Source organism: Schistocerca nitens, chromosome 7, assembly GCF_023898315.1.
Source record: "Schistocerca nitens isolate TAMUIC-IGC-003100 chromosome 7, iqSchNite1.1, whole genome shotgun sequence".
Lineage (NCBI taxonomy): Eukaryota > Metazoa > Arthropoda > Insecta > Orthoptera > Acrididae > Schistocerca > Schistocerca nitens.
The window spans coordinates 100,275,974-100,294,941 of NC_064620.1; the positions used below are offsets into that span (position 1 = coordinate 100,275,974).

General features: G+C 39.6%; 1 protein-coding gene across 9 annotated transcripts in view; it reads right to left on the reverse strand.

Moving 5' to 3' along the window:
* Positions 1–17,760: 17,760 nt before the first annotated feature.
* The window catches only part of LOC126195344 (uncharacterized), a 63,122-nt gene continuing 61,914 nt past the window's right edge, over positions 17,761–18,968 (reverse strand). For all 9 annotated transcript variants that reach the window (XR_007538589.1, XR_007538590.1, XR_007538588.1 and 6 more), the window contains one exon: positions 17,761–18,075. Coding sequence is in view for 6 of the 9 variants with exons in the window: in XM_049933917.1 (XP_049789874.1) it covers positions 17,850–18,075 (226 nt within the window). In the remaining 3 variants the exon portion in view is untranslated. The remainder of the gene's footprint in view (positions 18,076–18,968) is intronic.

Below are 18,968 nucleotides of genomic sequence, written 5' to 3' on the forward strand. Positions count from 1 at the left end.
GCCTCCACTTGGCCTTAGCGAGCTGCAAATTGGGTTTACACACAGGTAGTGTAGGATTCTGCAAACAGATAGTGCATGGAAAATGGTTGCTCAAGTGAGTCGGAATGGACCATTCGAGATGACGGGCAAGCTGGGCAGTGCACAACGAGAGGTCCAAATGGGAATAGGTGTAAATAGAATCTGAAGGGAACGTGGGTGCTCCAGTGTTAAAACAGATAAGGTTGAGTTAATTGATAGGGTCAACCAAGAGGGAACTTCTCTGACAGGTTCTCGAAGAGCCCCAAAGGGGATGGTGGGCTTTAAAGTCGCCAAGTGGTAAAATGAAGAGAGAGCTGACCAATAAGCTGAAATAAGACTGCCATGGTGGCAGCAAAAGACAGAGGGACGTACACATTACAAAGTGAATAGGTGAAGCAAGGAAAGAAAATGCGGATTGCAACAACTTGCAGTCGGGTGTTCAATGAGACAGTTTGGCTATGGACGTCATCCTGAATGAACAGCATGAATCCCCAATGAAACTGAATGCTGTCCACCTCGGCAGATGGGGAAGAGGTGGGGGGCTGGGGGGGCAAGGTGGACTGGAAAGAAACCCGAGAGGTTAAAGCACTCGTGAGGATACAATTTTGTTTCCTGGAGGCAGAAAACAACCGGATACTAGGACTCCAAAAGCAGCTGAAACTCCTCCTTGTTGGATCTAATGCCACGAATGTTCCATAGAAGTCATAATGGGGAATGGTGAAGAGGTAGCAAATGAAGAGCAGTCATCTAAGCAGCTCCCGAGTGCCAGCCTTCAAAGACTCACTGTTATAGTGCACAGAGGCTGGAGGATCCTGTTCCATAAAACCTATGGAGGTTTCTGCAGTCTCCCTGGGTCGGTCTGTGTATTAAAGGGCACAAAAAAAAAATAGGCAGTGCGCACCAGTGAAATGGAAGTTGGCTAGGTGGGGGTATCACGTAGTGACACAATTGAAGAGGACCTCCAAGTCAGGGAAAGAGAAGACCGTTTGCCTTTGTTTGATTTCTTAATGCCTAAAAGTTGACAGATGAAGAGTCAGATGTTTGTTGGCTGGAGGGACGTAAAAAGTCTGTAGGAGTACTCCTTTTGTTCTTTCTGGCATGCTGGTTGTGTCACAGGTGATTTCGCCATGGGTGCAGAGATCTGTTGGCTTGTTGTGCAGCTGTAGGAGGAGGAGACGGGGATGCTAATGTGATACAGGGCAATTTCACGACTGAAGTATTGACTTTGAGATCACCAGTCTGTGTGACTATGTCCTTCGCGGAGCGAGGCATAGCAAGAACGGCACTATATGTGCCGGATGGTAAAATGCTAGGCTTTCCACTAGCCAACAACCTACGAATGACAAGGTAGGATACTACTTCCTTCACACAGATCTCATGGACGATCCGCTCATCAAGATACATGGGACACTCAAGGGATAAGGTGACATGGTTACCATTATAATTGATACAGCAGTGAGAAGGAGGCGGGAAATTGCCCTCATGAGCATCTCTACCAAAAGTTAACACATTTGGCATGTTTTGACAGGGCATGCAAGTGCGGTTATAAGATTGGCTCTGGTAGCAACGTATCGGGTTCAGAATGTACAGTCAGACCACTATTCATAGCCTGCCTTAATCTCTGATGGAAGCCCTACTCGATTAAATGTGAGAAAAACAATGTATGAAGTCACTTAAATTTGCATCAACTACTTTCATTACCTGATGGTTGGCATGGATGCCCTCCATCAGAGAGATAATATTGGATCTCCCCGTCAGACATGAAGCAGCCGAGTGTAAATAACACCACACAAAGAATTCAGCGTTCAATGGGCCTCGACAAGAACAGGATGGACGTGGAGAAGCAAAGCTGTAAGCAGTTGCTGGGGCTTCCAAATCACCATTGGTCTCGAGAAGCAAAATCCCATCAGATAAGAGAGACCACGATTTTACAGAGCCTGCAATTGCGTCAGCACCATTCTGAATAGTAGCAAAAGACTGACCTACTATGGTACGTGACAATACAAAGAACCAATTTGCAGCTGCTAGGGTCATCGAATTTTTAGACTCACTTCATTTACATTTAGTAGGCGCAGACTGAGATTAAGAGGATTGGCTCACAGCAAAAAAATCTCCCAATTGCCTGCATATCTGATGGCCCTGGACTGGACTGGAATAGTTATCAGTAGTGTGTGTCATGACTCAATCAGATTACTGCCACACACTGTGGCCCTCAGAGGGGGGCTCATCCACATTACGTGACTATGCACACCTCCCGAACTCTAGATAGAGGGACCAACTGGCAATTGGGAAGGTAACAGTTTAGGCAATCGCCCATCCGTAAGCTATACCAGTACCAGAGGGTATATGCGAAACCTACCTGTTGGTCTGGAGCTGGGAATTACATGTTAATCAGTCACCTGCTGCACATCAAACGCGTGGGCAGGCCTTCAGGAGCACACGTGGAGGAAGAAGAAAAAAAAAAGACCTCAAATGCTGAAACGGAGGAAGGCAGGAGATGGAGAACGAAGAAAACTTCAGAATGCATTCCCAAAAATATCCAAAACATGTTTGCTAAGGGAGAGGAAAAATAATAGCAAGAGGATAGACATGCAGAACGGAAAGGGAAGAGGTGCAGCAAAGGCTGGAGCCCCATGGTAGCCAAGCGCGAACTCAGTAAAGAGCGTTGAGTGCTCTGGGAGGAATTTATCTTTATGACCCATTGCCACAATCTAAGAGAAACTCCTGCAAAATATGGTTGTTATGGCTGTCTTCTCAAAATTTGTATTCCACTATCCATTAAGAAAACCTAATAGCAAAACTGTGTTTAAAAAATTGAAAGATTAATACTTAAGTCATCAAAGCAGAATGCATTTCGTGAGAAAGGTTTTATGTAGGAAGAGGGACTTCATCACATTATGGTACCTTCTTACACGTCATCAAGTCCATCAGAAGAATTAACGTGTGGGTTGGAACATCTATTCTGTTCTCACTGGAAAAAATTAATAAAAAAATAAAACACCACTGTATTGAAAAATTATAAGACTGGAATAGTTATCAGTAGTGTGTCATGACTCAATCAGATTACTGCCACACACTGTTCTCTTTGGTAGAACATGGTATATATTTTTGATGAAAACAGTAATTTTCCAAACAAGGATAGCCTCTCTAATCCGAGATGAACAACTTAGAATAGCATTAGAGATGAAGAAAAAAGCGGAAGAAAGGAAATGTGCGTGACAGAATTGTGAAGCCACTTGCATATAAACTGGGTCTTAATTAAAATGCATACTTAATCCTCCAGAGTGAACGAAGAAATAAGGAAGTTCAGTTACTATTATCACAGAAATTTAAAATTTAGATCATCGTTCATCACAATTCTTTTGAAGTTGATGTGATGAAGTACGGAAAAAATTACAGTTTCCAGGATGCTGAAAACTTAAAAATGAACCATCACCAGGAAAGGTTACAAGAGCATGTGAATTACCATGAGTCTGCATTAACAGAATCATTGGTGCCTATTGTAAGCTTAGGCTGACAGTAGGTAGCTGCTGGGAACATTTAAGAGACTAGTAGTTCGCACAGTGAGGTTGTTGCATGTGAGTACTATGCTGTCACTTTCACACAGTATTTCATAAGATGCTGCTGCTGAAGACAATAGTGAATGTGGCACTTTTTTTTTTTTTATAGCAGTTTCCATACGGTCAGCCATGTGCCTGAGATGATGTGTGCAGCTGACTGTATTGTTCACAATGGTGGCTTAATTTTTTTGTTGTTGGCAAGTTGTTGAGTAGAATACAATGGCTCATTGCATCACCATAGAAGCCAACACCATTGCCTAAACCAGTCACCACATATGTCAACAAACTAGAGGCATGCATGAAACAGCTGTTACAACTCTACTGACGTACCTGACCTTTCAAGATGATATGCCAAACAACACTTTCCTGTCCCTAGCCGCTTCAATGCCACAGCCCACTACTTCAAGAAATGGTGTAACTGTGTGTGCATTACAGATCAATATATAAGCAGCAAATTGAAAGCGGAGCAACTAATGTGCTCATGACACTTTTACATTTTCTTTAGTCCCGAGAGATGACAGTGTCACAGTCTTTTACTTCAAGAAAGTGTGCAACTGTGTGTGCAATACAGATTAACATGCAAGCAGAGCACTAAAAGCAGTGTAACTACTGATGTGTTTAAAACTGCACAGTGTTTCATGAAGTATTAAAAACTTTTTTTTTTTTTGTTTTTTTAATCTGATGGAATTGCATTTTCCTGGAGAGACACGAGTCTCAAACTTTTCTTCAATAAGGATGAAGCTGAAGTACTGAATCAACATTTGTGCCAAGGCTGGGACTTGAACCTGGGTTTCCTGCTTACTAGGCTGTAAGTGAATGGATCAATTCAAGGTACATGAATAGGAATATTATTGTATAAATAGAATGTAGACTGTGTGCCAGGTTAGCCAAATGATAATTTTCAAACAGTAACTAAACCCTACGTGATGTTACAATACACTTCTGGGAAATAATACACAAGAGTGTCTGACAACATTAACAAAATTTCCAGTTGGTGTGATGAATGACTGCTAGCTCTAAATGTGGAAAACCGTAAGTTAATTCGGATGAGTAAGGTGCAGTAATACTAGTGTCCTGCTTGACACTGTCAAGTCATTTAAACATCTGGGATAACATTGTAAAGCGATATTAGATGGAACGAATATGTGAGAACTGTGGCAGGGAAGGCAACTGGTCGACTTTGGTTTATTGGGAGAATTTTAGGAAAGTGTGGTTCACCTGTAAAGGCTGACCTGACGAGCAGCTTCTTTTGGTCTTTGAGAACTTTTTCCCAACCCACTGTGAAGACTGGACCTTGGTTTCAACATCGTAACAGTAGACCCATTTCTCATCACCAGTTATGAATCTCTTAAGGAACATCTCGTTCTCATTTGTGCGATATAAAAGCTCTTCACAGATTGGGAGGCAAAGGTCTTTCTGGTCTTCACTCGTGAGCCGTGGGACAAACTTGACAGCAACATTAAGCATTCCAAGATGCTGTGCCAGGATTTCATGACATGATCCAACCGAAATGTTACATTCTTCTGCAATCTCGCTGACAGTCTTTAATCGGCAGGCACAATTTCATTGACGTTCTTAAAACGAGCATCGTCGGTAGACGTCAAAGTGCATCCTGAAAGAGGGTCTTTTTTTAACTACCATCCGGCCATTTTTAAACAGTGTGGACCATTAACAACACCAAGTACAGCTTAAGCTCTTACCACCGTAGGCTTCCTGCATCATTAGTTGTGTCTCTGTAAAGGGTTTCTCGAGTTTCATACAAAATTTAATGCAGAGATGCGCTGCTCCTCTAACTCTGCCATCTCAAAATTCGCGAACTGTGCAACACAACGTTCTACTCAATAACTAACAGACATACAACACTTTTTCTCTCAACAGACTACTGGCACGAAATTACAAATGTTCCAGAATTTTTTTAACAGAACTTGTGTATCGGTAAGTTACTGAGATGCTTAACATCTCCGAGATACATTTTCATTCACTTGAACCAATTAAAATTACCAAAAGACAAGATTATAAAGTGCATTTTATGTATGAAACTGATTTTTTTTTGTATTGAGCTTTGCTTTGCATTGATGCAGAAGTGACATTTCCTTTTCTATTGAAATGTATCGTCTTCAGATAAAAACCAATATCACAGCAAGTCAGCAACAAAAACTAACAATGACAAAATCCAAACACAGCTGAAAATTTGTGCACAGAAGCGCCTCATGCAGAAACTCGAGAAAACTTTGTGCCAAGAAAAGGAAAAAGGAATGTGGAGTCATGGAGAGTGGTGTTGTGGTCCAGAGACTGGTTTGATGCAGCTCTCCATGCTACTCTATCTTGTGCAAGCTTCATCATCTCCATGTAACTAATGCAGCCTACAACCTACTTATTGGATTGGATTACTTACACAATAGTGTAGGGTAAAGAGAGATATTCATGATAAATTTGTTGTTTTGCAAATTACTTCTGGTGTTTATGAAATTAATCCTTTATGAATACTTTCCTGTTACGGATCGGACGTAATACAACGGCTTTAGACTATTTTTTTATTTAAATAGTGCTACTGAATAAATATAGTGCATCTTCCAAATGATAAAATGTTCATAATTTCATGACATAGGTAGGTAATTTTGTAATAATAGTAATCTAATTTTGTGATAAATCGTAATTATGGTACTTTCACAACAAATTTATTGGATTACTTATTTTTTTACAAACTAACAATACAAATGGTCATGTAGGTGAAAATAGTCTTCATTACTGTTATAACATACTGCTAAGCATTGTTGCTTACGATGTCTGAATCCTCTGACAGTTGTCACACATATAAACTTTCTCCTCTGCGCTGGAATGCTGGCAGAGCACATGGTATAGTGTTAAGCAAAAGCATTGGATCCATTTAGCTCCTTCTTTTTGCGAACATCACTTGAGTAAGATTTACGGCATTTAGCACAAAGCCAATCATCTTCTGTCTTCTCTTTTTTTCGCGTGCTTTTTGTGATCTCTGATTTCGATGTAGTAGAGGCTTTTAGTTGCAGTTCTTCATTGAGTCGCTTCGCTCCTGTATCATTTTTTGTTCTTTTCTGATTCACAGTAGGCCTATTGCATTTTATCGTTGCTGTTGGCAATATCAACATCTCGTTTTATATGTCTTGTGCCGTAGGCCTTTTTTGTGTAGGTTGAAGAGGCTTATTTGTTAGCTGTGATGGAGCAACAGCCTCTCTAGCAATAGCGTTTCTGTTGAAGGGATATATTCGTTTTTCTGAATACATTTTGGATATTCTTCGCACAAAAACTCTTAATAAATGCTGGATTTAAAACTGTATGAAAGTTGCTTCTGTTCGGCTCATCAGCTGGATTCTCTTTCAAGTATTGGTCCAGTCTTTTGGCCCAGTGAGCCTTCAGTGATTTATACACACCTACATCAAGTGGCTGCAGCAGATGCAATGTGTGGGCACGAAATGTCAACAAGAAAATCTGATCGCCATTAGCCACTGCTACGACATCAGAGTTAATATGTGATGTGTGAGAATCCATCAGGAGGACAACAGGACGATCAGGAGGGATGGCACACACACACACACACACACACACACACACACACACACACACACACACACACACAGCTGAGCATTTAGTGCAAATTAAATCCAAAGCAATTGCTAGGCCTTTTCTCCCACTGGCACTCTCACAAATTTTCACACACTGTGACTCATGACACTGTCTACATTGTACAAATTTAGAAATTACATCTGATAATATTCTCAAATTTATAATAATGTTACTGCACCCCTTATCACTTACAGTAAATTCGTTTTAATTCTCCTGAAATGGTGAGAGCTTCTTTGATGATGCACTTGTTGAAGAATTACAATTAGAAACATTGTTGCCAGGCGATATAACCTCTTGTACAGAAAGCTTTCTAAACTTGTTTCCTCTATATTGTCATTTCTTGAAAATGCCTTAACGTTTCGTCGCATTCAATACACACAACGAAACACACGTAAACAAAAACTGCAAATGTGAGTATAACAACTACTCGCAATCACACTTGAACAAAACTAACCATGTGTTTGAAAGCATGTTGTTTACAAACTGCAGAAACAAAAGAATACCGACCGTTGCATTCCAAGGATAGCGAACACACTCGGGAGTAAAAAACAATATCCCTAATGTGCAATGTAGGGGATATAAAAATCTAAAATATATGCAGAAAAGTGGAGGACACAAAAGTGGGCATAGCACGTAAACACACCTGGTAGGAAATGCTCTTTAAATGCTTGGGGGGGGGGGGGGGGGGGGGGGGGGGGGGGGGGGGGGGGGGGGAAGAGAGAGAGAGAGAGAGAGAGAGAGAGAGAGAGAGAGAGAGAAAAGAAAATCAGCAAAATCCTCTTCACAGTACTTAAATAAAACCTTAATCTATCGAAATATGATGAAAACCGAAAATCAATTTTTTTCAACCTGAACCACGGTGTGGTTCCCTTAAGCCTCACGAGTAACTGCGCTACATTTTTACGTTCACTGTGTCACTGACTATAACATACCGTAAAATAAATCGCTTACCTTCAATAGTTTCCACGCAGTATCAAAATAAACAGACAATGCACTAACCACCACAGTATTTCACAAAACGGCACGAAGAATGAGAAAAAGTTTTGTATTGTTGACTGGTGTGAAGACAGAACTACCACAAACACAGGCCAACCTCCTCCTTGCATAGGGATGTCCACTGCACACAAGCAAAAAATTATCCCAAAATTACTTACACCACGAAAATATCTCCCTTTACCCTATTCATCTCTTGTTCTCCCTCAACGGTTTTTACCCTCCATGCTGCATTCCAATACTAAATTGGTGATTCCTTGATGCCTCCGAACATGCCCTATCAACCGATCCCTTCTAGTCAAGTTGTGCCACAAATTCCTCTTCTCCTCAATTCTGTTCAGTACCTCCTCATTACTTAAGTGATCTAACCACCTAATCTTCAGCATTCTTCTGTAGCACCACATTTCAAAAGCTTCTATTCTCTCCTTGTCCAAACTATTTATTGTCCATGTTTCACTTCCATACATGGCTACACTCCATACAAGTGACGAAAAGAAAAACACTAAGGAAGCTGGGAAAAGAATACACATCTACCACAGGAAAAATTACACATGCAAGAGACATCCAGCCATTTCAACATAATTCCTGATATAAATGCAAGATATGTACCGAAGAAAAGTGAAGAATTATCCATGAAGAGTATTGGAAAACTGGTTCTTGGCAACAACAAGTACCCTTCATGGTAAAATGTGTTTCAACTACCAAACTATGATGCGCAATACTAAATTGTTAGAAGTAAAAAACACAAAGTACTGTGATTACTTTGGATTGTAAGCGAGTGTGTAAGGAGTTGTTTCTCAAGACACTAGCTATAAGCAATCAGCTATTTACCGTGACCAGATCAACAGTGGAACGCCTATATCATGTTGATAAAAGTGGTATACATGCTCCAGGAAATAAAATAGCAGAATATTGCCTCAGTACTGCAGGGAACCACATAAAAAGCTTTGCTCATTATACAAGTCACTATTCTCATAAATATAATCCTCACCGGATATACCTGTCACCGGAGTTATCCGTCTCAAAAATGTGTAAGCTTTATGCTGAGAAATATGAAAAAGAAAATCTTTCTCCAGTGAAGGCCTGCATTCACCGTAAGGTGTTCAATTCAGAATGTAATCTATCATTTTATGGACTAAGTGACACTTTCAATACTATCAGAATGAAATGAAAACCCTTAGCTGCTTACAGGCGTTGACATACGTCGAGGACAGATGAAAATGTGTGCCCCGACCGGGACTCAAACCCGGGATCTCCTGCTTCAATACTTGTGACAGATTAGAAAATTTAACCAAAGCAGAGGTAGACTCCAGTAAAAGAAACAGACAAATACTAGAGAAAGAGCAAGATGATTGATAAGGCAAGATCCATTAAGAAATGACATGTTCAGAAGTAAATAGAAGGCTCATCACATGTAATTACTTTTAATCTTGGGGGGGGGGGGGGGGGGGGGGGGACGATTGCTAACTCCAATGTAACAACTTATGTTATTTACAAGAGACAGCTTTGGACATTTGATCTCTGAATACATGACTGTAGAACATATCACCCTTTCACGCATATGTGGTCCGGAAATATTGCCTCGCATGGTCCTTCAGAAACTGAGTAACACGTACTGAAGTATGTAAAATCATTGTCGTCAGAAATTAAACATGTTATTGCCTACAGCGATAGTTGTGGTGGGCAAAACATAAATCAAATAATAGCCAAGTTTTTGCTCTATATTGTTGCTCATACATCTATCAAAACTGTTGATCCCACGTTCCTCATACCCGGTCATATTTATGATGTTGATTTTTCTCACAATGAGGGGAAGAGAAATATAACCCAGTACCACAGGACTGGATGAAGCTTGTAGAAAATGCCAAGTTGACATTTTACATGAATGAAATTATGCAGGATCATTTCCTTTCTACAGAAATAATTGCACAACTTCTGACCGACAGAAAAAGATACACTGGGAAACAAAAGGTTAAATGGTTGACAGTGAGATGGATGCAGTACAGGAAAGCTGAACCAAGAGCTTTCTTCCTTAAGTAGATGTTGAATGAAGGCATATAATTTCAAAAAGTAAATCTTGCACATTAATGTAGGTGTGGTACAATACCTGCACATCTTTCACTACTTTGACATGAACCAGTATGTTTGAAGAAAAAAAGATTGATGGCTTCATGTCATTCCTCCAGTGTACAAAAACTTCTATAAGAGTCTAACATTGATTCAGAACTCATCAGCAAATCACTCAGACTGTCAGTCGCCCTCGTAGTCACGACAGAGGTCAGCAACATGTTTGACACATTCTGCAATACATTGCACAGTCAAATGATTCAGCACAGTCAAGTGACGAAGAATGCTACCCTGATAACTGTGCAATTGACAAAATGAAAGAAAGTGAATAAGCGGAACAGGTGTATTCTTTAAAGGCACAGTGATACAAATGACAATTTATTACGACATTTTGAGTCCATAATGGTACAACTTAACCGTACGAATTTTTTAAACAATGACACTGTACACCCAGGATCCTCTGGTACTTGCCTTTTATATATACCTTAAGTGTAAAACATTGTATAAAACTGTTGTTACATTTTGTATAACCTGTGACTAAAAAAAATATTGAAATGTTACTTACATGAAATGTTACTTACCTGTTGTGCTTTTCACACTTTCAACTCTCGTGGGGTGTGTAAGGGTACATACATGTAATGGATGGAATACAACTGTTGATGCCAACAATACTTCATATCAAGCTCAGCAAACAGAGGGTGCAGTCAATGTCAAACTTCAGTCTGAGTCACATTAGTATGTAAAGACTGTTTCGCATTTACCGAGCTAATTTGTGGTGCTGCATAGTATTAGCACAATATTAGTATAATAAAGTGTTCACAAGATGGACAGTTTATTTCTGTCAATAAATAGTGTTCAAGATTCAATAAAGTTAGCTTTTCAGAATTTAATAATGGGAAATCCTTATTCACAATAGGAGTAAGTAATTGTTTTGGAATCAGTGGAGTTCATGACACAAGAAAAGGAGAAAATTCACTATAGTCATCGAAGGATACATGTTACAGCTTCAAAATGAAAGATAAGGTTAGTTATCTTAGCAAACTCAGTGACAATGGACATTTCAGTAAACAGACACGATCAAAAATAAGTTTCTTTTATTAGTGCATAAAGGACTTTCATTATAAAAAAATTAAGGAATGCAAATTGTACATTCATAATATAATATTTGTGTTGCTCGCACTGAGATAATATAATAGGCTATGGAGCAATTCGCAAGTTGGATTTCAGTTGAAATTATTATTGTATGTTATTTATTTAATAAAATACCAGGGCAAGTCAAAAATTACTGACTTTTCAAGAACCGCTTTATTTACTTCAAAAATAGTTTGATTTACACTTTATTTTTCAATATAGACTCCCTTCTTTGAAATGCGCTTTGTCCAGCGATCCACAATCTTGTGTATTCCTGCCAAAAAGAAGGTTTTCAGTCAGTTGCAAAGCCACTGCTGCACAGCTTCTTGCACCTCTGTCTCTGAAGAAAATCGTGGCCTTGAAAAGTGTCTTTCAGCAGCCCAAACAAACTAAAGTCTGACGGAGCAAGATCTGGACTGTAATGTGGATGTTCCAGTAGCTCGAAACCCAATTTCTCAATGGTTTCAAGGGTGAGGCGAGCCATGTGAGGACAGGCATTATCATGCGAAAGCAACACTTTCCATGGCAAAAGTCATCATCATTCAGTGCAAATTGCTGATTGAAGTTTGTTAATCACAGGGTGTATACGTGGACAAGGGAAAAAAATTCTCGGATTTTTCCCAGATTTCCCAGTTAAAAATACACTTTCTCCCAGATGAAAATACACTTTTTCCGTGTTATTAAGTGACAGTATATTTTCCCTCAGAACTATGAAACTTATCAATCCTTTGAATGGTTGTGTTTTTATACATGGGCGTAGAATTTCCTGGCACTTTAGAAAAACGAAACTCGGCGAAAAAAAACTCCTTTTGGAAAGATTTTTGATGTGCAGCAACATGTACCCTAAATATTTTCATATTACGAAAGTGTAAATTCTAATTCCACCAAACACCGCATGTTAGTTTTCGAACCATTGTAATCGAGATTGCGATGCGCTTTTGTAAGGCAGTCATAGCTCATGTCACGTGATCCCGCCAGCCAATGACAGCGGATATTCAGACCACAGGACACGTGATGCAGTCAGTTAATAGCAACACCATTGTTAAGTAGCACGGATACACAAACAGGAAAAGTTAATGTTTTAAATTAATATATATGGTGTTGCTACAAGAAAAGCAAATCTTTCACATATAACCTTGATCTCTAAGGTCAATAAGCTGCAAGAGAAGCTAAGCTTTCACATATAATGTTGATATTTTTTGCGCGTGTTACACTTTAAGATACATCACAGAAATGTCCCAGTAAAATTTTTAGCAGAGTCCAGTGACTTGTCCTCAAAGTTTTCCACAAGTAAATTAGCTACAGCAGAGGAGAGGGAGCTTCCCATAGCACTACACCAATTTGCTCATAATAACGACATGAATGTCTGATCTTCTGGGCTCAAAATACTTCTAAATGGCTAGTCATAAAACGCTCTGTGATTTAAGAAATTCATCATACATTCTCGCACATAGTCCAACTTGCGTAAAAGAAAATTTACTTTGAAAGTAACGCTTTTCAAACCACCATTCGCAATACTTTCCCACGACCTGTTAGAAATAGGCTCGTTTCAGTAGTCGTCAGAGAGTGTCAGATAACAGATGCCACTGCGCTTTGGCAGATGCTATGACGCAGGAAGCTCGTATGTTCGTACATGTAAAACATCAGATCTTACATTATGTCATAAAAGAAAAAAAGACATCAGAGGATACTCCAAGAGCATCAGAATTTCGTGAAGCATACTAAAATGGCACATTTAAAGTGCATACTTAAAGAGTACATTCGTATGACCAGATTCCCAATGAAGTAGACCTCAACCTGATATTAAGCTTTTCAGTTGGGTTTCGGTATGTAAATTTTCTAGGAGTACCAGTAATGTATTAACTCATTTTTGATTCTATATTGTGGCATAATGCCATACGTGCTAGAAGATGAAAATGTGCACTTGAAATGCAGCGAGCAGTTGAAATTAGCCAATAGTGTGGAACTAAACACTTTGTTTCAAACACATTGACTGCCTCAGCATAAAAGATTAATATAAACCAAATTTATTTAGCAACCCGACAAAAGTAACTTCACTGTTCCACAAGGCGATTAATGCATGGCTGTCAGAAAAGTGGAAATAAAATAAAATCTGAAACTAATAACGTATATTGGCCTTCCGTAATTATGTGAATGTATTTTAATTCACTTGATAGCTCCCGGCCACAGAAATCCATTTTGTTTTCATTTGACATGAGAGCAGTAAACGAAGAGGAAACAGGAAAATCATTAAATGTAAACACGGGTCATGTGGAGACTACACACTTCCCCACTATAACTCAGACTGCTCTGCGCATCAGCCTCGGATCTATGATATTTCCAAACCAGGGCAATACTAAGATAGTGGCACCCCCCCCCCTCCCCCTCCCTCCCAACTCCCCTCCCTCGAACGTTTCAAATACGGCATCAAAAACTGAAAAAATCAAATTTTCAAAAATATGTTCATTTTGTGGTGCACATCTTTCTGAATGGTATTATTTGCAATCGAGAGAACAAGAACTCTTCAGAAAATTTGCACTCTTTATTGCCTGTTAGCTAATAACTTTCTGTTTTGGGTGACATAAAATTAAATATAGGATACATAAAACGAGTAAAGACAAGAGACAAGCAATACAGTACACATTTCTTCAATCCTTAGCTCCTAGCATTGTTTTCTCTCAAATCTTGCTACAGCTTTACACAGTATGCTTTCCTTTCTGTGACATAATCTATTACCCCATCAAAGTTCCTCAAACATTTTGCTACATGAAAAATCGAATTATCGCTTTCTAATACTGCATAAGCTGGTAATATGAATGGTACCCAAGACTGGTGTGGTTTCTCGATCTGATTACGTCTATTTTGTCACTGTCTGCTACATAAAACAAAATAGGCCTTTCTAACACTGCAGAAATTGTAACACACACCAAATAAATGAGACTGTTTTGGCACAAATGGTCATTTTTATAACACGACAGAATATAATTCACGAAGACCAACATAAAATGCCTATTAGGCCTACTACAAGCAAAAAGCTTTATGTTAGAAAATAGTTTCACATTTCATTCATATGCTCAAGTTTCTTGAGCATGAGATGGAAAAGTAGTAGTTCGCGATTTTTATGTAAATTTGGAATCGTCATATTCTTCCCTAACTTGTGTGGTGTCCCGTTTCTTCTCCTTCCTCTCTCTAACAATCAATCTTGTCATGACTAATTCTGGAACTATTCCTGCCTTTCTCAAAACTTAGACAGTTAACTTCACTAACCCTGCCAGAATCACCGGTTTAGTTATCCCTGATCATTCTCCGGTTAGGCGTTGTTATGTTCATACAAACCATTTTCCGCACTACATCCAGAATAGAACTTAAACGGCTGCCAGAAGGGGACTGTACAACTTGCTCTTACTAGTGTAGTGATCTGGCCAAAAATTTTCTGACAAAATTTAATTTTCCGGGATACACGGAGAAGATAATACGTAATCTTTCTTACCTGTTATTCCTGTTAGTCGTTTATTTCCACTCTGGTAGTCTCAATCTATGGATTTCCCTAGTAATTATAGCAACGCTGATCATTCACAAATCCAAACAACAGCATAATCAGACAGCGATCGGCATTCACTCATTCCGTCTTTACTCCACTCAGCTTGTATAGCCCAGTCCCCTTTTGCCTGCAGGAAAGTTTATTTCTAGATGCGACGAGGATTCCCCCTGACAGAGACATTACACTATGCACGCATTCAAAAAAAAAAGCAAAATGTCTGCTTGTGTCTGTGTATGTGCGGATGTGTGTGTGTGTGTGTGTGTGTGTGTGTGTGTGTGTGTGTGTGTGTGTGTGCGCGCGCACGAGTGTATACCTGTCCTTTTTTCCCCCTAAGGTAAGCCTTTCCACTCCCGGGATTGGAATGACTCCTTACCCTCTCCCTTAAAACCCACATCCTTTCGTCTTTCCCTCTCCCTCCCTCTTTCCTGATGAGGCGACAGTTTGTTGCGAAAGCTTGAATTTTGTGTGTATGTTTGTGTTTGTTTGTGTGTCTGTCGACCTGCCAGCACTTTCATTTGGTAAGTCACATCATCTTTGTTTTTAGATATATTTTTCCATATATACACACAGGCAGACATATATAAATGTAAAGAGGTTGGGTTGAGATGTCAGTCGAGGCGGAAGTACAGAGGCAAAGATGTTGTTGAATGACAGGTGAGGTATGAGTGGCGGCAACTTGAAAATAGTGGAGGTTGAGGCCTGGTGGGTAACAAGAAGAGAGGATATACTGCAGGGCAAGTTCCCATCTCCAGAGTTCTGATAGGTTGGTGTCAGTGGAAAGTATCCAGATAACCCGGATGGTGTAACACTGTGCCAAGATGTGCTGGCCGTGCACCAAGGCATGTTTAGCCACAGGGTGATCCTCATTACCAACAAACACTGTCTGCCTGTGTCCATTCATGCGAATGGACAGTTTGTTGCTGGTCATTCCCACATAGAAAGCGTCACAGTTTAGGCAGGTCAGTTGGTAAATCACGTGGGTGCTTTCACACGTGGCTCTGCCTTTTATCGTGTACACCTTCTGGGTTATGGGACTGGAGTAGGTGGTGGTGGTGGTGGTGGTGGTGGTGGTGGTGGTGGTGGTGGTGGTGCATGGGACAGGTCTTACACCGGGGGTGGTTACTAGGGTAGGAGTCAGAGGGTAGGGTAGATGGTTTGGGGATTTCATAGGGATGAACCAAGAGGTTACGAAGGTTAGGTGAACAGCGGAAAGACACTCTTGGTGGAGTGAGGAGGATTTCATGAAGGATGGATCTCATTTCAGGCCAGGATTTGAGGAAGTCGTATCCCTGCTGGAGAGCCACATTCAGAGTCTGATCCAGTCCCGGAAAGTATCCTGTTACAAGTGGGGCACTTTTGGGGTTCTTCTGTGGGAGGTTCTCGGTTTGAAGGGATGAGGAAGTGGCTCTAGCTATTTGCTTCTGTACCAGGTTGGGAGGGTAGCTGCGGGATGCGAAAGCTGTTTTCAGGTTATTGGTGTAATGGTTCAGGGATTCAGGACTGGAGCAGATTCGTTTGCCATGAAGACCTAAGCTGTAGGGAAGGGACCGTTTCATATGGAATGGGTGGCAGCTGTCATAATGGAGGTACTGTTGCTTGTTAGTGGGTTTGATGTGGATGGATGTGTGAAGCTGGCCATTGGACAGATGGAGGTCAACGTCGAGGAATGTGGCATGGGATTTGGAGTAGGACCAGGTGAATCTGATGGAACCAAAGGAGTTGAGGTTGGAAAGGAAATTCTGGAGCTGTTCTTCACTGTGAGTCCAGATCATGATGTCATCAATAAATCTGTACCAAACTGTTTTCTGCTTTTTCTTTGCAGTTCTTTCTGCCACTCCTTTCAATTTTGCATCCTATGTCTCCTGTTATTCTTTTTCTTTTTCTTCCAAGTATATTCTTTTTCTTTTTCTTCTAAGTAATTTCTGAATGAGGGAAAGGTACTTATCTGATTTTTATGTAGGTCTGCTCTTCGAAACACCCCCCACCTCGATTGAGGAAATAAAAGAATTGGGTGAACACCTAAAAATAGGACTTTCAATACCTGTAGTCCTATTCGAGAAGGACTACTATAACTCATTGTAGGGTCTAAGGATTTATCTGTTATTACTCTTTAGTCAGCAGCTTTATCAGGTCCTTCAGCAGATTTTGCTGGACATTCAGTTGGTGGTTAATCAGTCACACAAAGGGGAAAAATATCACTTCCCGCATCATCTTGATTAAAAAGTTCACTTTTCGTTATCTGAGGTTTTTTCTGTTGTCAGATTCTCTCGACCAAGTGTGTAGAATTTTAGAGAATTGGTGCTAGATGAGTCAGCATCATTCGTACAAACAGCTATGACCCACAGCATTTTGTTACGAACTGACTGTACTGTAAAGTGACATGGGAAACAAAAATACACACAAAGAGGTATTAAGTGCCAAAACTTACATACGAAGGACTAAAAATATTTTACCTTGTGAATGCTAAATAAAGTTGGGTAAACAATTGGCAATATGGATTCTTCAACTGCTGTTGTACACACACTAGACTATTACATTAGATACCATCAGCAGTGTTGGCAACCATATAAACTTACCCAGTGTAATCTTAAGACAACTGCATACCCCTATAGCCTCTACTACCTTAATTACTTCTCAAACAAAATCCTGATGTATCATGTCCATGAGTTAAGTCTGTCCTAACACACAAGAATGGGAAACAGTTTAATGTTTATCTGCCAATGACAGAGCACAATGAAAGCATCACTTTAGAAATTTACAAATCTATTTCTCTGGGTATTTTTAAATCACAGCTAATTTGAGGATATTAACTCCAGTCATCTCACATAGCTAAGAAACACCAATAAAGCACACATTTCAGTAAATGTAATTTAAAATAAAACAAATTATACAGGTAAAATCATCAGTCACAGAAAACAAGGTACGTCTACAAACAAATCTTATAAATCGTCCACATCACAGGACGTATTTGTCCAAGGAGTATCTAACTTAAGCAAGTTCATCAGTTCAGGATCATTTCCAACAAGACACAATACCTCTTTTATTCTCACAATGTCCCAAAGTGACAACATAACTTGGTCGTTTAAATCTGATACTTTGTCACTGAGATTTTTAATCTTTTCATCCAGTTTTAGCGCTTCAATAAATCCCTTTCTAGAAGCATACCTGCAACAAAACAACCAAAGCTAGGTAATTTAACATTATCACTTATAACCATGACCAATGCAAAATTAAACAAAAAGTAATACATATGAGACATGTAGAGTGCAAGGACATTAAACATGTTATACAAGAGGATAAAAAATCTTTAAAGGCAATAGTTAAATTAAGAACCACTGACATTCATGTTACTGACTAGCAATTAATACTAATCTCTCTAATTGAGAGACAGACATAGATACTGATATTTTGGACACCTTCATTAATTTTTATGGTATAGATCAGATGAAGTAAAGGCCACAATATTGGGCAATAGAACATTTCAAAAGACTTCATCATGTATACAAATAAGTTTATAGTCACCTGCTGTGCTGATATTCACTTAAGGTGCTCTCAGGTACCTGGCCTATATAACATACTATGGCAAATTGGTTAATATACATTGGTAAGTAAGAGAACATGTTAATTACAACATCTGAGTCAAATACATAACTATTCCACAAAATATAACTTAGTGCTACTATTTACAGGTCATTAGAGAGCAGTGTATAATTAATCAAACAGTGGTACCATATTTGTTCCTTACCAGTAGTATGCTTTCTGATACATGATCACATCTATATTTACTTCTACATCTATACCAGCCAGCTTCAATGTCTTCCTTCAATCTGACCTGGTATGGATCCAAAACACTCAAGCAGTACTCAAGAACAGGCCACACCAGCATCCTATATGTGGTCTTCTTTACAGGTGAACCATTCTTTTCTAAAATTCTCCCAATAAACCAAAGTCCACCATTTGCCTTCTCTACCACAGTTCTCACATGCTCGTTCCACCTCATATTGCAATGAAACGTTACACCGAGCTATTTAAATGACTTGACTGTGTCAAGCAGAACT